At 39.1% G+C, this 26336-nt stretch overlaps 1 protein-coding gene across 2 annotated transcripts; it reads right to left on the bottom strand.

Annotated features, from left to right (window-relative positions):
* Positions 1-1849: 1849 nt before the first annotated feature.
* On the bottom strand, positions 1850-25739 carry LOC108900079 (myotonin-protein kinase). Of its 2 annotated transcripts, none has more exons than XM_018700910.1 (15): positions 24397-25739; positions 12226-12317; positions 11477-11560; positions 11204-11299; positions 10924-11072; positions 10027-10120; positions 9650-9847; positions 9127-9375; positions 8766-8845; positions 8566-8662; positions 8229-8386; positions 7110-7207; positions 6004-6065; positions 5688-5762; positions 1850-4503 (listed from the first exon to the last, which is right to left on the bottom strand). In XM_018700910.1, exons 1-15 carry the CDS (start codon positions 24560-24562, stop codon positions 4402-4404), a joined length of 1800 nt encoding a protein of 599 aa, XP_018556426.1. In that variant the 5' UTR covers positions 24563-25739; the 3' UTR covers positions 1850-4401. The 2 variants fall into 2 exon arrangements, with proteins under 2 accessions (XP_018556426.1, XP_018556427.1); XM_018700911.1 differs by having other exon boundaries at positions 7110-7204.
* Between the last annotated feature and the right edge of the window lie 597 nt (positions 25740-26336).

The raw sequence follows: 26336 nt of genomic DNA, 5'->3' as shown, positions 1-26336 counted from the left end.
CAAACTAGTTCTACTGTATGTACAGTTCCTTTCTAATAAGACTTCCATATTAAGTGATTATTCAGAAAATCTTGATTTTATGTGTTTTTTTTGTTTGTTTGTTTGTTTACTGGTGGTCCAAACCTGATGAACAGAGCTTGTTCTTTTTTCTAGATCCCCCAGCTTGTGGTCAGGGTGGTGGGAAAGGTGTTATATTTAAAAAGTTTCTTAAAGGTGAACAGTTACCTTTCAGCAATAGCTTTGAGGCCATTGTCCTGAAAAACTCATTGCCTAGACTCTGTCCTCCTTATTGTTTTCTATCTATCTATTTCATCTATCCTTCAAAATCCAGCATCACCCTGTTTTTATCTGAGGCAGAGCATCTGACAACTTTGCAACAGAATTTTTAAACACTATGGAGTCTTTTAGTTTCACTCAACATGCATCAAACCCTATTCATGAATGTGGCCATACATTAGACATTTACTTTGGGTCTGGATTATCTTTGGTTCAGAGGGACATTTTTATCTCTGATCATCTTTGTCTAGTGTTTGTCTCTGTGTTTTAGGTGTCTAATATAAGTGGCTTTCCTCATTATTTATGGACACCTGATGAATCCTTAGTTCTGCTCTGAAAAACACAAATTACTTGGTGAACTCTTTCATTGATATCAACTGCTTTAGAACTGCTGCTCCTGTAAAATGCTTTTTTACACCAAATTCACTAACTCTGTTATTTTGGATTACCAAAAGAATCCAGGGCCTAAAAGGTGGTGTAGGAAGAGTGAGGCACAGTGGGAGAAAACAACGCTTGCAGTTCACTATGAATGTATACTTAAAGCAGCCAAGGATGAAAGAGCAAAATATTTTTCAGAGCTCATCTCTTCCAAGCACAATTCTAGATTTTTATTTGATATCATTGACCAAGTAGTCAACCTGTAGTCCTCCTGGTGTCCCTTTTTCCTCAAAGGCAGACTGTGAAAGATTTTTAACCTTTTTCATAGATAAGATTGAGGACATTAGATTGATTCTGTGTCTGATGTGAAAATCACTATCAAAGAATTAACTGAAACTGTTCCACATATGACACCATCATCAAGCCCACTAGACATAATATCTTCCAGATTCTCACTAGAGGTTTTAGATAGAGGAATTTATGCCACACTGGTTTACTCTTATGCAGGTCATTTTTTCACATTGAAACTGGACATACACATGTGCAGCATCTGTCCTCTTGCTGAAATCTTTTTTTTTTTTCAACTAGCAAGACCAATAAGTCAAAATGTAAAAACCATTTATTTTGCACTTCAATGTCAAGAGGTAAACTAAACTAAACATAATGGTAAAAGTAAGTTTTGGCTTAAACCCTAATCTGGTCCTACTTTCCCATCATGCAGTGATAAAAAGTAGATATAAAAGAGCCTCTCTTACTAACTTCAGATCATCCATTGGCACGTTAAGGCAAATATGATCAGGTTGAGGGTCAAATGGCCAGTTCTAGATCAACTCTAATAAACACAAGGCCATAGAATAAACTATCACAAACTCCAAAGTGAAAATGAGTTCATTCCATACAACCAGCCTGAATGTCTGAAATCATATGAAATAATTGTCCATCCATTCTGTAAACCAAATCTTTGTATTGACTAAATATTTTCAACTCATTTAGTGAAAGTCCAGGATCTGTATGAGGTGGGACTGAAATGTTTGCAGCATTATATCTTATTTCCATTATTCCATGTTACTCATTAATCAAAGAACTGTTCTACAGCAACACTCATTTATTAAGATAGAAACAATTTATTCTTCTGTCTCATTATTTATTCATCTTTATTTAGTTTAAGGTTTATGAGTAATGTGCTGACACAAGATCCATGTTTGTATTTATTCATTGTTTCCTTCTTGTCAGTAATAGTACATCAGTTCCACTTCCAGTTTCTCGTCTTATGTAATGTCTTAATTGAATATGGTGGAAGGTGTATATGCCAAATCTAAATCTAAATCATTAAGTAGAATTCTTTAGTCATTTGATGGAATAACTGCTAACATTACTCTCCTCTAGTGTTTCTCTCTTTTTGCTCTACAGATCAACCTGCATGTGCTTCAGTAAGAGATTCAATTTTCTGGACAAGCTGTGGCAACTAATAGTGGTGGGATGAGAAGCAGCAAAGTGAAAAGTGTACATTTTAATCAGGGCCATAGCTGCTACTGAGGAAACAAAGGTAATATTCTCAGTACTATTTCATGGAATTTGATCATCATGGGATCCTAGAGTTATAAATGAAACAGCTGATGTCAGTCAGCTTATATAAGCATGACTTAAGTGTTTTGCCTGAATTATTTCTTTGCTTCACATCTTGATTTTATACTCTTTCACTGTAACTCTCCAACTCTGTTTGCTTTTATTGATGCAGCACAGCTTTAACATAGTTAATACAGTTAATATACATAAACCACTATAATAGCAAAAGTCATTATTAGAAACATGTCAAATACAAAAAAAAAAAAACAGGCACAGCAAAAACATGATTATAGTTGTGGAAAACAAGTGCAAACCTGGGTGTATATACATGATATATGAGAAAAATCATATTCACTGTAACAACTACAGTGACTTCACAAAGTATTCCGACCCCTTCACTTCTTGCACTCTATATTGTGTTGTAGGTTTTCTTGGGTATATTAAGTCTCACAGTTCACCATACTGAATGCCGGGACAAAAACCAAGCCATGACGTCCAAGGAGCTCTCTGTAGATATCAGTGACAAAATTGTGGTGAGGCACAGAGCAGGGCAAGGGTATGGAACAATTTCTAAAGCTTTGTGTGTTCCCAGGAGCAAAGACAGGAGAACCTGTCTGAAGGATGACCATCTCAGCAGCACTTTCAGGCACATGACAGCCTGATTGAAATTTGCCAAATGACATGGAAAGGACTCTGAGAGATGAGGAAAAAGATTCTCTGGACTGATGAGACAATATTTCAACCCTTTGGACAGAACTCCAAACACACCAGGCACAGCTCATCACCCAGCTAAAACCATTCCCACAGTGAAGCATGGTGGTGAAAGCATCATGCTGTGGAGGGGTCTGTCAGCAACAGGGACAGAGAGACTGGACCAAATTGAGGGAAGGATGTATTCGGCCAAATACAGAGAGGTCCTTGAAGAAAACATGCTCCAGAGTGCAGGTGACCTGAGACTGGGGTGATAGTTCACCTTTCAGCAAAATAATGAACCAAAGACAAAACAACACTGGAGTGGTTTGAGTCTCAGATTTTCTAAAGCAGTTGTTCACAGATACTTCCCATTCAATCTGATTACGATTGAGAGGCTCTGTCAGTAAGAGTAAAATAAACTGACCAAGTCCAGGTGTGCAAAGCTGTAGACTTACCCAAACCTCTACAAAGAACTGAATTAAGGGTCTGAATTCTTCTGTAAATGAGAGATTTCAGTTCTTGATTTTTAATAAATTTGTTTCAAAAAATTCTAAAAACATGTTTTAACTTTGTCATTATGGGTTATTTACTGAATGTTGATGGGCAAAGATGGCAATTTTATCCATTTAAAATCCAATGTAGATCATGATAAAGTTTGTAAAAAGTGAAGTGGGTTAAATACTTTCTGAAGCCACTATAAATGCACCACTATAGTTTAAAATACCTGAAAATAGTATGCTCATGGAGTAAGCGCTACTTTAGGTGTGTTTTCATCTGTCCCAGACACTCACACAACCTTCACAAATTACAGATCATTTCAAAGCTCTAGGTCTCCTGATTCTCTCTGTGTAAAGCATTTTAAGATCTCCTTATGTTTCATTTTTCATGCCAAGAAAAAGCAAAAAAAACAAAAAAAACAAAAAACAAAAACAAAACAACCAACCAAAAAAAAAAGAGAGTACAACTCTACCTTGTTTATGTCACTGTGGTTCGGTATTCCTTATACTCATTCTGACTTAATGTTGGTAAAATTTGAAAAGTTATCTTTTAAAGGAGACCAGGGTTATGATGACTGTAATCAAAATGGCTCAAGAACAGTAACCTTTTTTAACTTCAGGTGCATCATTTCAGGATTGTCTGTAAGATGAGTCTTTTTCTCAGTGTGCTCTGAACTCAGTGCATCTCTATCATGACTTTCAGTCTGGTAAATAGGCAAATCAGAAAATGTCCTCATCATTTCTTCCTCATTAGCTCCTACCAGTCTGACTTGTGTTTTCATCATATCAGTTGAAAAACATCAATTTGAAAAGCTCCTACAGTAATGACATGCTCAGAGGTTCTCATTAGAAGCATTTTAGTCCTGCTTTTTCGTCTTCTTGGCAAGTTTAGGAGGTTGAAGAGTGGGCCAGGGAGTGAGCATACAGCAGGGGCTCAGTCCTTTGTCTTGCTGTAATGGAAGAGGTCAACATGTGCTGCCTCAACATACACTCAGGAGAGCTCAGTATAACAATGTCTCTCCCAGGCTTGGACCCCCCCCCCTTCTGCACACACCAGCAGGTATGACTCACTCATCACCTGTGGCAGGTGAGCCTGCAGGACAAAGCAGAACGGACAATAAGACTGGCATTTCTTTGGATTAAAAGTAAATCCAGTTATATACCAATATATACCAAGTATGTGATCATTTAGTGTGATAAACTCTCCCTCTGTTAGAAGCTCTGCTGTGGACATATGGAAAGCCTGGAAAAGCAAAATGTTTCCACTGATCAATAAAAAGATATATTGATCTTTATTACTTGATAGGTTCTGATCTGATCCTATGAAGTTAGCCCATCCCAGAACAGGTTAGCTGTTCCATGGCCATTTACCCCACTAAGAAGTGAACCACCGTTGTAACCCTGAAAACCCAGAGTTACCTCACTCAGCTCAAATCCTGCTTCATACTGCAAGCCTCAGGTTCTTTCCCTAACCTTAAACAAGATGCTGTGAGAGTCTAAACAGAAGCATAAAACGTCTGAATAATGCTGGGGTCTGTTAACATTTTAATGATACCTTCACTATAAGCATTTTTGTAACTTGCCAAATAAATATGTAAATAATCAACATATCCTCATTATGTTAATATAAAATGCAATCTAGATGCAATTATGCTTCCTTCAAAAAGCATATATTATTTCAAATTAGTTGCATGTGAATATTAACACAAGAGGAGGCCTAGTCAGTCAAAGTGAAAACATCTGTGTGGGTGTACTGCAGCTCTGTAGGAGCTCTGATATAGCCCCACTTTCATTTTCAGATATCTACTTGTTGCAGATGTGTTACAGTGTTACTTATGGGCTATTTTTGACCAGTGATAAAATTTAACTAGGTATGTTACATTGCTTAATTTCGAGTATTACCATTTTATGATAAATATTACACTTTTTCACCTATTAGATGTATATGACAGCTGTTTACCTGCTACTTTGCAAATTAAGATTTCATGTACAAAACCAGTAAGAAGTTTATACAATATTAAAATCCTACTTACACACTAATGAATCACTAAAAAAATACAAATAATAGATAAGTACACACTGACAGGAGATATCAATGTGCTTTAACTGAGATGTCCACACTTGTATTAATGCTGCTTCTTCTACCACTGATGATGAAATCATCTCCCATATACAACCACAGAACATATCAATGGCATATAAATGTCAGTATTGTATTCAAAACTCCACATTGGTTGAATCCTAATGACTGATGACAGATTTGGTTTTTGTCTGTACCCTGTGGAACAGGAGCAGGTGACGGTGGAGAGGAATCACCAGTGGGTAATGGCAGGCTGGGGGCGCTCTCCTCCTCTGTAACACATGCAAGTCAGACCAGTGAACAGACAGCAGCAATGAGGAAACACAAAAACTTGGCCAGCTACAGAGATTTCATGTCACATGTAGACACTCTCTGTTTGCCCATTATTAAGCCTGGTCTTAGTTACTTGGAGCTTCTGTAAATGTATTAGACAACCATACAGGTTAATTGCTGTTTTTGTTTTTCATGTCAGGCAGAATAAGAGAATATGAAAGTGGTTTAAGATAGGCTTACATCCCCTGGTGCATCCACACAGTGGGCAGGCAGAGCAAGAGATTCTGGGCTGATACTCAGCTCTGTGATTGGAGGAGAGAGAGGAACATCAGAGCCCATGATGCGCGCCAGCACTGTTGCAGGCATTCAGCCTTGGGATGCACCCCTGGCTTTATATGTGGTAAGACAGAAACAGAACAGAACCAAAAATACTACATATGTTTGGTGATGAAAGGGTTGACAGTGTGAGTGTGAATGGAGGGAGAGGAGTGATGGAGAAAGCAGTGAGTGAAGCAAGGCAAGCCACTGACTTGGATTTTTATCATCTCATATGGAGTGAGGCACAGTACATGCTTATTGTCCTCATGCTTTTGGAGTTGTGGTTATTATTCATATCACTTTCATCCATCAGGCCAGCAGCAGGAAGACCCTCATCACTGCATCTTTAAAAAGCGCATGACACTGTGCTGATTTATGGAAACAGGCATCCAAGTTCCCACATACCAAAGCTATTCTTAGATTGGGTATTTATCACCACGTTCTGACTGAAGCCCCCAGTATAAGCAGATGCTGCTGGGACTGTGCAGCACTGTGTTTATTCAGAGTGGCTCATATTGTCTGGAACTCATTCCACATCACATTTATGTTGTTCTTAAGAGACTCTGGACTGTGAAGTAGTACTTGGGTTGTGTTGGATGTCTGTGTGATTAGGTAATGTTACTGAAATGCCTGGCATTCTGAAAACAGCCTTAGAAGATTTTTTAACCAACTGGGTTAAATTTAAAGCTGCAATTCTACCAATACATGGCCTTAGCTTGTAATGCTCTCCTGTGGATTTCATTGCCTTTCATCAATGGCTGCATTGATATCTGCTGGCTGTTAGAGTGAAAACACCAATGTGTTTAGCTATGCAATAATATCAAATAAACCTCTGTCATATAATCAGTGTCACTCCATGGCTGTGGTCCTCACAGTGTCAAAAATTATTGGTTCCCTCTGATGCCATGGTATAACCGCATACTATATAAAGTGAAAGAGAGAGGAACAGTCCAGGCCATATAGAGGGATGATTAGAATAATGATGAAGATGATGGTGTGATGAGAAAGCAGGGGTGCTGATCCCTTGCCTGTTTCTTTGGGGGCTCTCCAGTCCTGCATCTCCCCCTTCTGTCTCTCCATTTCTTTCTCCAGCTCACAGTATGTTCTCTCTGCCTCTTGTAACCTGCTGGGTAGATAAAGAAGGAAAGACTTTGAGTTGCTTCATATCTTCTTCTTCTAATTTTATTTCCAGTGACACTGGGGTGATATGCTGTCACTGCAATTGATGCTTGTCTTTATTTGAAGGGTTAATCCACTCCAAATATATAATTCACCTAAAATAAAAATTTCCCAGTCAATAATTTCTCTTGCACACAGATCTTATTTATTTAATTTTACATTTAACTCAATGTCAAGGTTAGTCACCAAGGTGATAAAGCCTTGGCAGTCAGGAACCCTGATGCTTTGCAAAGTTTACCCTGTCAGATCAGGATCTCAGTTTAATAAAACCTAAAGATAAATATACATTGACATGAAAATTGTTTTCATGTATGATTCCAGAGATTCTCTGAGGAGACTGGATTTTTCTTGTGTAAGATACCTGTTCCTGATACCCTGAAAGCCAACAGGATTTTATGCAGGGTTTGCATATCTCAAAGAGAATGTCTATTTACATTTCTAGCACTGTAATAACAGTACTCTGATACTCTTGATATCAGCAAATTACATTGTCTGTATGAGGATCTGAATGGGTACTTAAATTAATGTGCACTTTACAGCAATAAGCATCCTCCACTATAAGAACGAAAATGTATGTTGAGCGATACTGATTGACTTTTCCATGTTCTCTCTGTGTCTGTGTGGGTTCTCTCCAGGTTCTCCAGCTTCCTCCCACAGTCCAAACACATGCAGGTTAACTGGTAACTCTAAATTGTCTGTAGGTGTGAATGTGAGTGTGACTGGTTGTTTGTCTCTATATGTCAGTCCTGTGACAGACTGCTGATCTGCACAGGGTGTACCCCACCTCTCACCCAATGTCAGCTGGGATAGGCTCCAGCCCCCTGCAACCTTTAAGAATAAGCAGTATAGACAATGGATGAATTAATGAATTATAATGAATAGATGGGTGGATGGATGATTTACATCACTGAAATGACTCACTGTTACTCAGATAGATTGTTAAAAATAGTATTTGTGCAAGCTGATACCGTTGCAAGTCTTCATCGAGTCCTGATATTTCATCAGTCTCCTCCTCCTCTGTGGTTGTGTGGGTGGATGCTGCACATCCTTGTTCCAAAGAGAGTGGAAGCTCCAGCAGCGCCGTCACATCGTCCGGTAGAGTCTCTGTGAGATGAAGCAGCTGGCTCTAAATTTCAACCACAGATAGATTAGACCTGACATCACAAGAAAAACAAGCTGAACAAGAGTTCATATCATTACATGAAAACACATAGCTGTCTTCAGAATGCTGCATATGACGTTTTGAGGAAGTTGATGCAACCTGACATGTATATAGTCTTATAGTCTATAGTGATGATGTCTCACCAGTTTCTCTGGTGTGTATAGACTGTCACACTGTCTGAGCCTTGTATGGTCAATCTGCATCATGATGTCTTGACTGCGGTCGATGGCACCTGTCTGACTACAGAAGAGAGACCTATTAAAGAGTAGCCAGGAAGACTCCACATAGAGGCCAATAAGGGTTTTTTGATGCACATGAAATATTAACTGTGTATTCAGGTCACCTGGTAGCAGTGTAAGAATATCCAACAAAAGCCAAGTGTACTCCTATTGGTGCTCTGTCCATTACATCAGACAGTGTCTCCTGTACATGAAAAACATACATCGTAATTTTCATACCAGCAACCACCAGCTGAAGTCATCTTGTTAGAAACTGTGTGCATTTTTCTTGGAGCCACATTATGAACCAGCTTGGTGGTTAACTCAAGAAAAGTTTTTTATCAGTACATGTACTTGTGAAAAAATAAATAATTTGGGGTTTCTTGTATCCCTTACAGATAAGTATGAACCATTAAGTTTCACACAACATGTGCAAGTACAGTATAAGTGCATGACATAGAGAGTAACGTTCTCTAAAGACAATACCATGTCACTAAGGCAGTCATCCAGAATGTCAAAGTTGGAGGTGTCAGTTGGATTAGATACTTCAGGTAGGAAGGGAGCAGGGAGTTTATGCAGGGAACCCCAGTCTAGACCAGAGAAAAACAGATGGCTCCTGAAGTCACTGGAGCCTTTCCTCCCCAGGCGGATTTCCCTCTCACAGATGAGTCCAGTGATGAAGGAATGAGCCTTGTCTGAGATGTCAGGACCAGAAAGAGGGAACTCAAAATACTCCTGGAGATTAAAAAAAAAAATACATAACACAATGAATAACACAATGCCTGGTGTTTACACTATTTGTTCTGATACCACTGATCTTCTGATACATACTATTAAAACTATGAAAAGCTATGTGTGTCTGATGTGTACAGAGACTGGTTATTTTGGGTGATTTTCAATTGATTTAAATTGGATGTACAATGCAATTTCAATCTCAGTATAATATAGACAGATAGATGGAGCTAATTTGAATCAGTTGTTTGCAGACATTGTCAGTGTCTTTCTGTACCTGAAAGTGGATGATCTTAGCATATGTTTCAGAGATGGACTCTGCGTAGAAGGGTGTGGTCCCCAGCAGCATTTCATAGGCACAGATACCCAAAGCCCACCAGTCGCATTCAGGACCATAACCTCCACCTCCCTCTACTGCTCTTAAAATCTCTGGAGACAAATAGTCAGGGGTCCCGACTGCTAGGGATGAGTGAACCTGCAGTCAAATCAAAAGGCTGATGGATTTTCAAAAACAAAGAGGCATATCTAGAGGTCATGAGCTGTGCTTCCGACATTTATTCTGTTGTGTTAAACTGTCACTGACATGAAAAAAATAGTGGTTTCTTTCTCAGAGTATCTTTTTCATTAAATTTATGAGTAAGTGTCAACTTTCACCATCCCATCCTCTAGGAGTCTCAGACAGGAACCAAAGTCCCCTAGTCTGATGTGTCCATCAGCTGTCAGCAGGATGTTATCTGGTTTGATGTCTCTGTGCAAGGAACAGGGTAGAGGTGTCATTATCATTTAAGCAACATTGTGTAACTATTTTACCATAAAATCTTAGCTTCATAATCACTTTAATGGCACACTGACTTGTAATAGGCAGAATGGAGCCTCTGTCATTCCCACTTTGTTCTATGTAACTATGGTGAGCAGGTACAGTCTCCCTCTAACTAACTGATGGCAGCTGAAACTGCTGGAATCAGGCCCAGAAAGTTTCAGAATAATGCTGATCAGTTAAAAAGACTTAGAAGTCATCAAGAATTATAAACAGATTTTGGTCTGTTTGTTACAGTGACCACACTTCCTGCAGCAGAAGCCGGGGATCATGGGTAATATACATCATTTGGCTGTGTTTCAGTTCAGTGTGTGGGAGCTCCAGTCAATAGATTGATAGACTTTGTTTTCTGTATATGAAAAGCACTGAGCTACTCGGACCCAGAGCTCAACACAATTAATTACCACTGACGGCTGCAGAGGGCGCTGCTGTGCAGTGAAGTTACATTTTGTTGCTTTATAGGTCAGAATTCATTAATCACAGACATCACATCAAAGAATGTTTGCAGTGTTTTTATCCACTTTATGTTACAGATCCAGGAGAGAGGTCACACATGCTTTTGGGGGAAGCTTTGTTTGGGTTTATTAGTCAGAATAGTGGTATCTGAACCACGTGAAAAACAATGTTAATTGTTTAGTTTATACAGTTAATATAGTTGCAGTCTGAAACAATCGTGTAAATCAAAATTTTAGTGTGCCATTCATTCTAGTGTGCCAAAGAAGAGAGTGGGCTACCTGTGTACATAACCCAGTCTGTGGACAGAGTCAATGGCCATAACCATCTCAGCCAGGTAGAACTGAGCCATGTCTTCAGGGATCCGGTCTCCAAATTTACTGAGCAGAGTCAGCAGGTCCCCCCCTACATAGTAGTCCATCACCAAATACTGACAGAGGGTGGATGAGTAAGGAACATGGCATTGGAATTAAAGTTAATTGCATTAAATGCTACAAACAAGCAGGAGTATTCGCACATTGCATTTACCTCACATAATTTACTGGGTGTGTTGGTACATACCAGATAGTTGTCATCCTGAAAGGCATAGTGCAATTCTGTAATCCAGCGTCTGTCACCCCTCAGTAAAACCTCCCTCTCCTCCTGGTAACATGCTGTCTATACACAACAAAAACACAAAGACAGCTGGATAAAAGCCACTCGTAGAAAGACATCCAGCTTAAATCAAAGAGCTTGTGCCTCCATTTTTCCTGCTGCTCAGTCTAACATGTATAGTGGGAGAACTGGCCATGGTCTTTGTCCTGTGAATGTGAGCTCAGATTTGTTTGTATGTACCTCTCCTCGCCTCAGCATGTCCCACTTATTCATAATCTTCAGTGCGTACACTTGTTGTGTGTTTCGCATCTTTGCCACAGCAACCTGAAACAGTGGCAACAAAACAACCACAATAACCACATGAAGTTTGCACACACAAAATTATGCATGCATTACATATCAGAAGTGAGTGATAGTGAGTGCATGTTCTTTTCTTCAATCTTTCATTGGGATGTTTCTATATTTTATTGAAACACTGTGCTGCCAGTATATTAGTCTAAAGGGGTACAATATAATAGTCATTCACACACATGAGGAGAGCATAATATCACATATGTATCTCAGTGTAATCAACTTTACAACTGAATACAGCCCCTGAATAACTGAATAACTTCTCTTGTTGATATTAGAACCGATGATTAAGGGGTATTTTTAAAAATATGGGGTAAAGTGGAATGTCAGCGCAGTTAGGTTCAGTTCCTAATTACTACCACTAGATTTTATATTAGGTGAGAAAATTGCCATTAAACCACCAAAAATAGCACGCAGAATTATATTATTGGCCTTCCTTTCAGCTAAACGAATAATTGTAATTAACTGGGAACAATACAACACAAACTGCTTTAGTGTGGAGAACTGGTCTAAAGATTTTATGGATTTATTAATTGAAGAGGATAAACCTTAATGAACCGTGGGATTTTGTAAGATGCTTTCTTGAGAAAGCTTAAACAAATTTTGTAATATTGAATTTCTGTTGTTATACTTCTCACCTCACTGAATGTGCCTCGGCCAATCACCTTCAGGATGTGAAAGTCTTCTCTTTTGATGCGAGTCTTCTTCACCTGCCTCACCAGGGGCTCAGCTGTGAATGAAGGAGAGAAGAAAGACTGACAAAAATATGTATTTACTATTGTACCCCTAGAGATTAAAGAGGAAATGGGAATGGTGGTTTGATGGTATCAATTTTGGGACCAAGGAAATGAGAAATAGTAATGCAACAATATTTTACTGATTTTAAGAGGGAAGGTACCACCAAACTTATGGTACTGAAATATTCTACTAAAGTTTGCCTCAAATAAATAAATTTCCACTTGATGGAATAAAATAATGAGGTCGCTCAAATCTTCTTGGTCATTTTCAAATCAGCAACTACAGACACTTAAAATACTTATAAATAAAGTAGTTCATACTACAAAGTTTGTGGTGACTGAGATTAGAAGATTGGCAACACTCATGTCTGTACAATAAATACGAAGGTAAAACCACCAGATGACTATCTTAGATCAGCATAAAGACTGGAAGCGGGGGTAACAGGTCCTTTTAAAAGAAATTGTTTGAGCATGCAGCTCCCCTAAATCTACAATATGTGAGTTATAAATGTTGGTTTTTGTACAGATTAAAATAACAAAATACAAAGTCAATTTTGTTTTATCCAAATTCGTTTATTTAATGTATTTTATATTTCAGCAAGAAAATGTTTATTGTGTGTGTTCCATTCCATGTTACCTCCTGGTTAAAGGTCCAGACTGTCAAACAGGAAGTAGAAAATTCTCATGTTCTTCATAGTAAAGGGTTGGATGAATATAAATAAAAATTCAAACACTTGTTGACACTGACATTACTTCACATTATACTATCTGGAAAAAAAGGTACATGTATCTAACAACTAAAACAGAATCAAAAATCAGGAGAAAATGAAATGGAAAATTAGTAGATTCTAAAAAGATTTTTAAAGCAGTAAACAGTAAAATGCTCTTGACTGTTTCCTTGTTTTTCTCTGAAATAAGTGACAAGACCTGATGCAAAGCTTCAGCAGTAACTGTCATATATATTTGACATGCTTTACTTTGTCAATAGTAACAATGCTCGACCCACAACAAAAAAAAAAACAAAGGTCCAGCAAAGGTTTTCCTTTTTGTTGATTAATTTTCCTTATGTCCTTTTAGTTTTTCTTGTGGACATGTGGACATGCACAGTCTGCTGCTCTGTCTCCTTCCAGCTGAACAGGAGATTCTGTTAGCCATAAAGGGAGTTCCTCTTCAGCAGAGCAACTGTCTGAATTGGAGTTGCTCTGTACAGCTAAAAATAGCAGCTATCATTTATGAATCGAGGCAAGTTTTCCAGTCCTTTATTTTTATTTTCATTCCCCTCCTCAGACACTGAGAGGAATGCAAGTGAGGCAGAGGCACAGTGTAAACTGTTTTTAGATGAGGACAGAGAGCAACTTCGGGAACACATGTAGTCATTGTCTCACTCTGAGCTGAAGGTTTCCTGAAGCAATAGGACAATCCCGTTGAAAATGATCCATTATCCACTGCAAGTATACATAGCAACCCTGGGTCAGTACGCTGGCCCAGTCATGTGACCAGTGCTGTGTCACAGCCTTGTGAGTTTTTGATATTGCATCTTACATAGAAATAGACCAGGGGTGTCAAACGGCCCACTAGGGAGTTCAATCGGCCCCGCTGGATGAATTTTAAAGTAAAAAATGCATAAAAGACACAAACTGAAAATTCTTAATAAAATGCTATTCCTAAATCATCCGCTGGGGGCACGCTGTTTTAATCAGAGTAGAAGAAGAGGCACAACTCTGGCACTCAGACTGAACAGCAGATGGTAGCAATGCGCCTTCTGCTAATTACGGTGTAAGCTACCTTATTTTCTACTCACCTTTACACCCTCATTAGCCAAAATGTCTTTGTAAAAAAGGAGAAAATGGACCGCTTCCTATTTATTCACAGAGATGAATGGGAAACCTGTGTGCTCGGTGTGTAATCAACAAGTATCGGTGCTCATGGGATATAATATTTGGCGCCACTATAAGACTCATCATAGCGAAAAATATGACATCTTGCAAGGACAACTAAGGAGAGAGAAAATAAATGAATTGCTGGTGCGTGTGAGGAAACAGCAGTCAATTTTCACCTGGAGCCGAGAGGTCGGTGAAGCAGCAGTAAAAGCCAGCTAAATAATTGCTAATGAAATAGCATCAGCATCAAAGCCATATTCCGACGGTAAGTTTGTTAAAACATGCATGATGAAGGCTGCAGAACTCGTGTGTCCACAGAAGTGACAAGCATTTGCCAACATTAGTCTGACGAGGAATACTATGACAGAGAGGATATCGGAACTATCGGCAGATTTAAACAGGCAGTTGAAACACAAAGTCAAGTCCTTTCTTGCATTTTCTGTTGCAATTGATGAGAGCACTGACGGTGCTCACTGATCATATTTATTCGTGGAGTTGATGAGACATAGACCATCACTGAGGAGTTCCTTCAGTTGGTGCCTATGATGGACACCACAATAGCTGAGGACATTATCAGCTCTGTGGTTGGAGTGCTGGACGGAGTGGACTGGTCCCGCGCCGTCAGCCTGGCTACAGATGGCACACCATCAATGATCAGAAGAAAAGCAGGTGATGTGACAAAATTCAGCGAGAAAACACAAGCAGCTAATGGAAGAGATGGTTTCTGGACATTTCACTGTATTTTGCACCAGGAGGCATTGTGTTGCAAGTTGTTAAAAATGGATCACGTCATGGAGGTGGTTGTCCGAACTGTTAATTTCATCCAAGCCAGAGGCCTAAATCATCGTCAGTTTGACTGTCTTCTCAGTGAAAATCACGTCACTCACACCCTGCCATACCACACTGAAGTAAGATGGTGAAGCAGAGGTGCTGTGCTGAGGCGTTTCTTTGATCTACATGAGGAAATCAGACAATTCATGGAGAAAAAAGGAAAACCAGTGATGGAATTACAATCTCAGGAATGGCTGCAGGACCTTGCATTTCTGGTGAATATTACAGAGCACAAGTTGAAACTGACTTTGTGGCAGACACAGCTGGCAAGTGGTGACCCTGCCCATTTCCCCTCCCTAAGAGAGGTATGTGCAACAGGCATTAGTGCTGACATGAAACAGTATAAAGACAATATTGCAGGATTGCTGTGTGAGTTTGAGAAACCGTTTCAGGTCTTTGGTGAACTCCAGACAGAATTTGTAGTTTTTCGCTCACCCTTCACAGTCAAAGCTTCTGATGTGCCTGTAGAAATCCAACTAGAAATAATTGATTTGCAATGTGATGCAGATTTGAAGGACAAGTTTGCCTCAGTGGGCTTGGACACATTTTATCAGTATCTCTTGCCAGGGTACCCCAAATTAACAGCCCTGGCTGCAAAAATTTTGTGCATGTTTGGGACAACCTTCCTTTGTGAACAAGTTTTCTCAGTAATGAACATCAATAAAACAAAATTGTGCTCAAGGCTCACACACAAGCACTTAAATGACATTCTGAGATTGGCTGCTTGTCAGGACATGACACCTGATATTGATGCACTTGTGCAGACCAAAAGATGCCAAGTTTCAGGAGCAAACACAAAGTAGTCTAGACATGACTAACTCTTTTATAATGCTGATTCAAACACCAATTACACTTAAAGAATATAGTTCTGTGAAAATGAATTCTTTCTGTAGAAATAGTTTTAAAAATGTGCAATGTAAGTCAACAGCTTCGTTACAAAAGAGTTTAGTTTGGTGGAATCCTATTGTTCATGCAATGTCATAAATTGCCATAAAGTGCAGCACTATATTTTTCAGTTCCAAATACCTTTGACTTAAAATTTTTTTTGGGTATTTGTACAAACACTTGTCTTAAGAAATCTGAGGTTGTTCATGATATGTTTTGTAAAAGGATATTTCATTAAATATGAAAAAATTTGAATGTACTTGTACTTCTTTGCACGAAAACAAAGGGAAAAAACATGGATTTATTGTTATTTATAGGTAATTATGTTATGATTGTACTGGTCCGGACCACTTGACATCTAATTGGGCTGTATGTAGCCCCTGAATCAAAATGAGTTTGACACCCCTGAAATAGACTGATGAGGAGCATGGGTGAAGGCAGCTATATTGCTTCATAGATACAGCTTCATACAGGATTGTCAAAGTCTTAGTATCTTAACACAAGGAAGAATAAAACAGATCAGTCCTCAAGGGTCACAAAAATCAGTCTGTTCACTTCACTGTATTTGAAGTAAGTAAACTAACAACCGACAGTGTTAGATGATAGAGTGAAAAAATGAACACACAATATCTAATGAGGTATATCATGTATATCTACCAATGGATCATTCTGATCCTTTTGTTGAAGAAGTTCATGTGTCAGTTTTGGATTTGGAGCAGAGATTAAGTCAATGTATGAACAAATCACCAAATTTAAAATGTGAACTGACAGTAGTTCTTGTGTGGAGCTCCTTTCACTGGTGACTGAGAGCACAGCTCTCTGAAATTTAAAGTATGTTACTTCCTCATTAAAAGCATATTTAAAGACTGCAAATGCTACAGAAACAATGATAATTTGATAATTCAGTTATAAATAATGGGATTCTGAACTATTAACCTTATACACTGCTTGTATAGCTAGTATTGTACTGAACTGAACATAGCGTAAATGTAGCCTGAATGTACTACTGGGCTGGAGACAGTCAGAGTAAGATTTGAATGTCAGGCTGTATGAATGGTGATGTATTCACTTACTTCTGCCACCATGCTTTGGGGAGAATACTCTTGAACTGAGGGACTTTATATGTACAGGCGCTTGCCTTTCTTGTCCAGTCAACTCAAATTGCCACAGGTTGACTTCTAAGTTCTAGACAAACCTCAATAATAACTAAAGCTAACAAGATACACCTGGCCACAATTTGGAGTGTCACAGCAAAGGCTTTAAATACTTTAATGAATAAGTGGTGTTTAATATATTTTTTTAATTTCTACAAACATGCCTCATCTTTATCCTCCTGAGTTATTGAGTGTAGAATGATAGGGGGGAAAAATGCAGTTTTACCCATTTACAATTGAAATTACAAAACAACAAAGTGAGCAAACAGTGAAGAGGTCTGAATACTTTCTGATCCAATGTAGCTTCTGCCTTTCAGCCTGCTTGTGTTTATTCTAGACTACCACTGTAAGTGCTCTGGCAACCCCAGTTCTCTGTCCACATGCATGGAAATTACTCCCCGCCATGAGGAACGACAGAACGAATAGACATACACCAGGGTTTTACCAAATGGATTATTAAGAAGTTAATCAAATATGTTGGTGGATGGCTAGCTGAAAGGGTGAAATACTCCTACATAGGATTTGTTGCAGATATTTCTGGTTTTCATTTACGTCATTTGTCTCTAGAATGTAGATGCTGCAAAGTATGACAGTGAGACGCAGTTTTTAAAAGCAGAACAGTGAGAAACAGATGTGAATAGCTGAGGTGTCTTGTGACTGCACATGTTGATGACTAAAGGCCATTCATAGAATCCATCCACAAATGTGGACAACAAATGTCTTCGATGAGTTTTGTATCAGGCTGAAAGACTACACAAGTAACACTGAAATACAAGTTGTCTTCAATTGTTAGTGGGTGCTAGTGGTAAAATAATTAATTAAAGCTTCATGATTTTAAGAAACTATATTTTTTTGAATCCTTCTGGCTGTTGTCTAGATTCACTAGTTTCTTTACTTGTTGCACTCTATCATATATATACACACACATTATACCATTATAGTCAAGATTATTTAAGATTGCAGAATCATCTGAATCATCCACATTTCACTTGGCATTATCAATGTTAAGATTAATTATTTTTATGTACAGCACTTTGTGCTGAAGAAGTTGATATATATTTACAGTAAAAATTCTTTGGGCACATTTTTTCCAGTAACCAAAACTCAACACAAAATGTCAAAAATGTATGGAGGTTAAACCAAAACTTCTGTTATTATGATCACAGATTACCCATGTAGCATTTTAATAATCTATCTTGCTATATAGAAGAACAAAATTGAAACACCAATTATTGGAGACTGAAGCTGAATAGTGATAGCACTTTATTAAATCAAGAGTGGGTCCCACAACCTGTGAAGGCCACTGGAAACTGACTAAGGATGATATATTCATGGTCATGACTGCAGCTTTTTGCCTTCTCTTGCCACTGCCTGCTCTCTTCTGCTTTCCAGATGAGGCTCAGTTCATCTCCAATGTGTTTATTGGATGGCTTATGAAGAAAGCAACATGTAGCTTGCTAGCTAGCCTGTTTAGTAATGGTCAAAAAAGACAGTGGGATTTCTTGCTAACTAACCTGTTTAGTAATGGTCAAAAAATACAGTGGGATTTAATTAGTAATAGATGTGAAAACCTTAAAGCAAAGTTGATGTTTGCTAAACCTCTTAATCATTACTACCATCATTAGTTGTATAACTAATTCCACTAACTCTTGCAAGAAATCTGTCACATATTAATTGTTCTCAAACTACAAATATTAGCTAACTATAGCTGCATTAGCACTAAGGTTACACAAAAAATATCACAGAATAAATGAACTCAAACAACGTTAGCACTAGCTTTCTTTTCCTACAACAAACCGCATTATGTGGGGACTTCAGGAGAAGAGATAAACGTTTCCTGGAAGCCAGATGTGCCAACTTATCTCCAGCTTGTAGGACTCATCCCTGCAGCACTCCCTCAAAAGGGTGCAAAGGCTTCTTCATCACTCAAAAAATTAACTTACTTAACTTTTTTCTGCAGCAATGGAAATAGACTAAGCTTAAACTTAATGCAAACATGTCTGCAAAATAGACTACTCTGCACAAAGGCAGTGTTTGAACACACTACATCCTTTAAAGGATTATTTGGAATATTGAATTGCAGGAAGTAGAATATTCTAATGATAAGAAAACTGTAATTAACAACCAATCAAGATGGTTTGGAATAAACTGTACAGACTGTGAAAACAAAGCATCCTCAAAGTGCAACACATCTTGACTCTTGAATGAATAAAACATAGTATGGTAGGATTAAAGATTCCATTACTACTTTTCATTATTCCTTTTCTTTGGTTATTTATTGATTTAATTTCAGAGTACACTGAGGCATTAAACTAAATTTAAATTTGAATAAAAATTCTAATAAAAACTGGAAGTCCTTTAAAACTTTTGACGAGTAAAGATCATGAACATCAACAGCACGTGTAAAATGTATAGTTGAAAAAACAGCCCCACACCTCTCCCACAAATATGGAAAACTGTATCTGAACAGATTAAATGGCACTCAAGTGCCAGTGAAGGCATTTGCTACAAGCTGGTTTCCTATGCAAACATTCAGACACATTGTCAATGCTGTCTGCACTTTGCTGTTACTAATTATATTTTTGAGGCCCTATGATAGCAAAAGAAGAAAAAGAACGATGGAGTCATTGCCAGTCCCTGTGCATGTTGATCCTGGCTCTGTACCCATCACAGACCTCTCCTGCTAGGAAAGCCATGTAGGGAGTGACCAGCCCATAAGCACACCGGGCACAGAAAGGCCTGGAATGGAACACTACATGAAGACAGAGCTGTGAAATGGAGACTTTAGCAGTGTCTGTGGATTAGCCAGAATAATGGAAAAATACATTGATGATGAGATTTTCAATGGTGTGAGCAACACAACCTTTTAATCATCTCCCTTTTACCAAGGTGAAGCTATATGCATAGTGTAATACCATTAAGAGAGGAAATAAATGATACACATTTTTTTCTGTTTGTTTCTCCACTTTCTCCTGATATAACAGTTTCAGTGATACTCTGCAGGTTTTGGGTGTGAATCATTTTCTCTAGGTGTGGCCATGAGAGCAGATTGATATGTTTGAGTTTTAGACAAATGGACAGTCGAATCTCACAATGTGAAGGGAAATATCTGTCTGTCCAACCCAGTCTCTGTTATGGTTTGGCTTAGTTTGTCTTTGTGTTGTGCTTTTCTTTGTGCTCTCTCTGTTCCCCCTCCCATTTCTGTTCTTTTGCAGAGCTTGTGTGTGGCAGGGGGTGTGGCTGGCTCCTCCTGTTGGCAGCAGAGGCACACCTGAATTCACTCAGTCTATTTCCCTCTACCTCATAAGCCTGGCCTTCACTCCTGCTCGCTGCCAGAATATTCCATGCTCTCTCTCTGCATGCAGTTTCCCCAGCGTTACCTGTGGCTAGATTCTCCTGTGCTCCATTGCTGAAGACTTCCTCCTGCCAACCAGCTCCCTGCCACCCATCTGCCTTTTGTTCTGGTTTTGGTTCGTAATGTAGTTAAAAGAACCTTCAGTTCCCACTCACCAGTGTGTGTGCGTCTCTGCTTTGGGGTCCTAGGCTAAAGAACCTAACAGTCTCACTGTAATTAATTAATTCACTACTAAACCATTTCCTCAGTGACATTGTGAGGTGGCATTTGCTGGCTGCATTAAGTAAAGAGACACCTTTTCTTTAATGAATGAAGTGCTGCAGCACGGTGGTGCAGTGGTTAGCACTTTCACCTCATAGTAAGAAGGTTCCAGGTTTGAACCCCAGTTCACCTGGGGCTTTTCTGTGTGGAGTTTCCATGTTCTCCCTGTACCTGTGTGGGTTCTCTCCAGGTTCTCCAGCTTCCTCCCACAGTCCAAACACATGCAGGTTAACTGCTGACTCTAAATTGTCTGTAGGTGTGAATGTGCCACTCTCTGCACACCGTCATCAGCAACCTAGAGGAGCCTGTTCAGTGAAAGACTGCTCCTGCCCATGTGCAGGACCAACAGACTTAAGAACTCCTTTGTCCATCATGCCATCACGCTCTACAACTCTTCACTTGGGGGGAGGAGGAAATAAAGTACAGAAGGGAAGGAGTGGTAGCCACTTAATATGCAATAACCCTCCCGGACACTCAATAACCTCATCCTCCGCCACAGTGCAATAATTTCATTTGACCACAGGCCATATACAGTTCTCCATATTTATTTATCCTATCTCATTCTTATTTTATTCTATTTATAGTTTGTATATTTAATTAAGAGTTTATGGTGCATTTTCCTGTTAAGAGTTTACTGTTTATTGTTTATTTTTTTTATTCTATTCTCTATACCTGTTTGCAAGCAGTTGCTGTTGTTGTTTGCAAACTGTCCTGTGTGCTGCTTCTGTCTGTATAAGCTGCTGGAAACCTAATTTCCCTGAGGGAGTCATCCCAAGGGATCAATAAAGTCTAGTCTAAGTCTAAGTCTCTCAGCAACAAAGACACTTTCGTTAAGGTTAGGGAAAGACTGTAGTTTTGAATAAATGTAAATAAATATTGTGTTTTAAACCTCTGTGAAATGTTTCAGTGTTAAACCAGACCAGGATCTTTTGCTAACCTTAGCCAAATGCTAAATAGTCTAAATAGGAGCATATAAAAGTTTAATGATGCTGTGGTCTCTATAAGTGGATATTTTGCTGCAAGATTGGACATTTTTACAAAAAACAAATCCATTGTCTATGAAAGGCTAACCGCACCTCCCACTGCTCCACATGAACAAAGATTTGGCACAAACACTGTAATTGTGGTTGCCTCTGTGTTAAAGCGGAGGGATAAGAAGGCATGAAGCACTATTTACCCGCCTTTGACATCTCCTATAAGCCTTGCCAGCTGTGTGAAACAGATTTACGCTGAACCTATCCAGAAATCACAGATCACTCTGATATTGGATCCTTGTTCCTGGACACATGCTGCGGTTAAATTTGGACTGTCTCATTACTGGGGACACATGATCACCACCCCTCCCCCACCCCAGCTACTTGACAATACAATGGGTAAACACATAGTCACAGTTACATGCTTGAATGGATTCTGGGGGGAGTGAGGACAGACAGGGTGAAAGTTGGGGGGCGGTGACTTGTCAGTAGTCCACACAGTGCTGGCAGGCATCCAGTAATACTACATTGGGTAGCATTTATGAGCCTCTCAGTGTCTTTATATATGTGTGTATAATTGTCCATTATTGCTAAAAATGTTGGCAAAGCATGGCAACCAACACAAGTTGTGAGTGTACTGTCCTCTTTTGTGAGTGTATTATTATCCACAAGTGTGTGTACAGTATGTCCATCACCATCTTTGTGAGATGACACCAGTTGTTAAGTCCCTGGGAGGTTCATAAGGGTTGGCAGAGAGTCAGCCGGAGAGTGTTCACTTTGATGACCTTGTAGTGGTCTCCTGTTGCTTTTAGGCACCATGTTTACTGGGTCACAACACAGAGGTTACTGAGGCAGGTCTGTGTGGTAGGTCAGCTCTGAAATGCTCTTCACTTCCTGGACCCAAACCTGTCACACTCATTTTAGAGCTGTGGTGCAGGATGCTTTCATAGCACTGTAAATCCCTGGAAAATGTTGACCTTACCTGACGGGCAGTCTTTAAACGGAATCAGTGTGGATTAAATGAATTTAAAGTAATTTATTAAATAAATTCAGTTCAAATAATAATAATGTTGCTGTCATAGTTTGTTTAAAAATGTAAAAGATGTCTGAAAATAGTAAATTCACAATTTCCCAGTGTCCAAACTGACATGTCCAAATCCTGGTGATATGGAGACCAGTTTTTGGAGTTGATATATACATTTACAGTAAAAAATAAAATAAAATAAATAAAATTTACAGTTAAAAAAAAATGCCAGAAATTATAGTGACAATTGCAGTAATCTTTAAATTCTTTTGGATATAACATATTTTGAGAAATCTTTAAACAGACTATTATAAATTATATGTTGGCTATCAGTGCATGATTTCAATTTCTCTAGTTTGAGAGAAACGAGCCTAGCAATGACGTCTGACCTGCCTCCTTGTCTAACCCATATCAGTTATCTTTGTAATAATTAAACAATATGGAGATAAAACCATAAATAATATGTTGATAATAACATTTTATTTAAAATTAAGATTGGGTCCCACAAGATGTGAGTGTTTCTGTGACTTTTTTCTGTGACACTGGAAACTGACTAAGGATGATACATTCATGGTCCTGCCACTGCCTGCTCTCTTCTGCTTTCCAGATGAGGCTCAGTTCATCTCCAATGTGTTTATTGGATGGCTTATGAAGAAAGCAACATGTAGCTTGCTAACTAGCCTGTTTAGTAATGGTCAAAAAAGACCATTAGTTATGGATGTGAAAACCTTAAAGCAAAGTTGATGTTTGCTAAACCTCTTAATCATTACTACCATCATTAGTCGTAGAACTAATTCCACTAACTCTTGCAAGTAATCTGTCACATATTAACTGTTCTCAAACTACAAATATTAGCTAACTATAGCTGCATTAGCACTAAGATTACACAAAAATATCACAGAATGAATGAACTCACTGAACATTAGTGTTAGCTATCTTTTCCTGAAACAAAGGCATTTTCAGTGGAGTAACCTTAGCTCACAAACATTGAAACTGGTTTTTGTCATAATTGAAGTACATCATAATAACTGCAATCGTTCATTGCAAATTCAAAAACGCATGCATCCTCACTCGTTCATTCTGCGTTTCTCCTTACCACATCTCTCCCACAAACATGCAACAACTGGTGCTTGACTATTTACTTGATATATAAGTAATCTAATAATGTAAGGACACTGCATCAGATTACAAGCAAACCTTCCAGAGAGGCAGCTGGATCAGAGCCAATGGATTTTTCATTTTTCAAGATCTCTAGCAACTGTATGAATAATGACTCTTGACTATTGAGAGCAGAGAAGGCAGTGTGATGTTGTTACAGAACTACAATGTTCACAGAAAGAAGAGGTCGGGGAAGCTGGATAGATCAACAAAACGTCAGACTGTAACACAGGAGACTGCTGTTCCTCTTTCCTACCTACAGTCAACATCAGTTCCATCGTCATTTTAACTCAAACCATGATCTTTTCCTAACCCTATAACCAAGCTATTTTTGTGCCCGAACCTTAACCATAGCTGTGTCAGATCAGAAACCAGTCTTATAATTTAGGTCAGCATCTAATATTTAAATAAAAGGATGCAGGTCTAATAGTCAGAAATTCCCCAGTGGCTTCACAAGTGATTCAGACACGCATAACTACTTATTATATAGGATGAACACTTAACACACCCACAAACAAAAGAAACAAAGAGAGAGAAGGAAAACACTCACCCCATTGCAGAAAACCAGAGACATACTTCTCTCTTGCAAAGGGTGAGGAGTAGAATTCCTGATAGACGCCTACCAGTAGGTCCAACAGTGTCTGGAGCCCAACAGGTCCTGTGGACTGGGGGCCCTCGGCCAGGTCAGGTGCACCAAGGCCAGGGCTGGTCGACATAACGCCCAGTGGGTGAGGTGCACGCTTGGTTTAGAGTTGCAGTGAAACCCTGGTGTCCATAGGGCATTGGATTTACAGTGAGACAAGCTGGATCTTCTCTTCCCCCGTGGTTTACAGTTGCTCTAGTTGGTCTCTTGAGAATCACATTTACAGTAACAGCCCACCCACACTCTTTTTTTTTGGCTGTACCCCTCACAGACACACAGTCACTTTTTGGATCTCTTTCTGCATCAACATATAATCCCTCCCCCCTCCCCTCCTGAACTGCCTTTTCTATGTACCTGCTCTGCTTGACCACTGTATAGGTGAGTGTGTTTTCTATGCAAACATCCTCTTTTAATAGGTCATGTTCCCTTTTCCTCCCCTCACTTATAGTTCTGTCACTTCTTTCTCTGTCTCTCTCCTGTTGTCTTTATAAGTCAGCTCCCTCCCTGTGGCTCCCCATGGCTGTGCAGCATCTGTCAAGGCTGCAGTTCCTCCAGCTCTGACTCAAGACCTTTTTTGGTGTTTGAGTCTCCCTCTCTGTCTCTCCCCACTCCCTCTATTCAAAGTACTACAAACTTTCCACCTCAAAGCATGTAAATGCTCTGAAACAGTTCCTCTTGTCCTTTTCTATCACCAATTCTTTTTTATTGCCTGTCCTTGTTTGCTTTTCTTCCCCTTTTCTTTCCCCTGTGACAGAGCAAACAGGAACCACTGACCTGAATCAGTACTAGCTGTTGCTGTTACACTCAGTCACATTTTGAAGAGTTAACTTTTTAAGATCCCTTGACGTTTTTGTATCCCTGCTCTCTCACCCTTCTTCCCCCCTCTGTGCATCCCTCTCAGTTCTTCTCATGGCATGTTTTCCTCTGTCTCCCTCACTCACTCTTTTTCAAGGATGTGGAAGCGATTGTTTCCTCTTGCCCAGCTGACTGGTTTTAAAAATCCAAACTCTTCATCTGTCTGTTCATCTGCTCGCTCTCTCTCTGTCCCTTTTTCATTGTTTGCTGCTGCAGTGTTGGTAGCTCTCCGTGTTTGTACTCTCTTCCCCTCGTTCTCTTTCTCCTCCTCAACTCCTGTTTTGACTTTTGGCGTGAACTGCCTCCTTCCTCCTCTCTTTTTATAAATACACCACAGCTGCCACACAGAACTACCTCAAACTTCTAATCTCTCTGTAGCTCTTTCATGGCTGTTTAAACAGCATGTTCTGCATCAGACTAAAATGCCAGAGCCAGCCTGTGGCATAGGCAGTATATGCAAAAATGCTAAGGGCGCTGTCCATCCAGGGGGCGCCACAAATGGGAGAAGAAAAAAGTGCAACTTTCACAATTTACTAAAACTAACACTATCCAGTTAGTACTATTATTTCTTAATATGAAAAAAATAAGCCCACATTAATTTAACTGCATAGCAAAGCCTATTAAATAATAATAATAACACATTCCTAAGTCCCCGCGGCTAATTAGACTGTACCTGGTTGAGTTTTCTAACGTGACCCCAGAAAGCGTGATCAACGTCAAAACGACCCAAACTCTCTGGTACCCAGGGGAGGAAAAAAAGAGAAGAGGAGGGAAAACGTGACAGAGACAGAGGTATAGTAAAGATAATGTGATGAAATTATTTGTCTGTTGAATTGCATTAGTTATCTAGCAGACTGTAGCGTTAACTTGCTAACTTGCTTTTGAACAATAGTAGTCTTTAGCCTAACATGGTTTGCTAATCAATAAATAGCTAGTTTTAACATCAGTTCATGTTACTGCAGCCGAGTGTTATGGAAAATAGTCATGTAGAT

This window comes from Lates calcarifer, unplaced genomic scaffold, assembly GCF_001640805.2.
Source record: "Lates calcarifer isolate ASB-BC8 unplaced genomic scaffold, TLL_Latcal_v3 _unitig_4509_quiver_412, whole genome shotgun sequence".
NCBI lineage: Eukaryota > Metazoa > Chordata > Actinopteri > Centropomidae > Lates > Lates calcarifer.
Note: the sequence above shows the minus strand (reverse complement) of the source record. Positions and strands in the feature narration are given on the sequence as shown.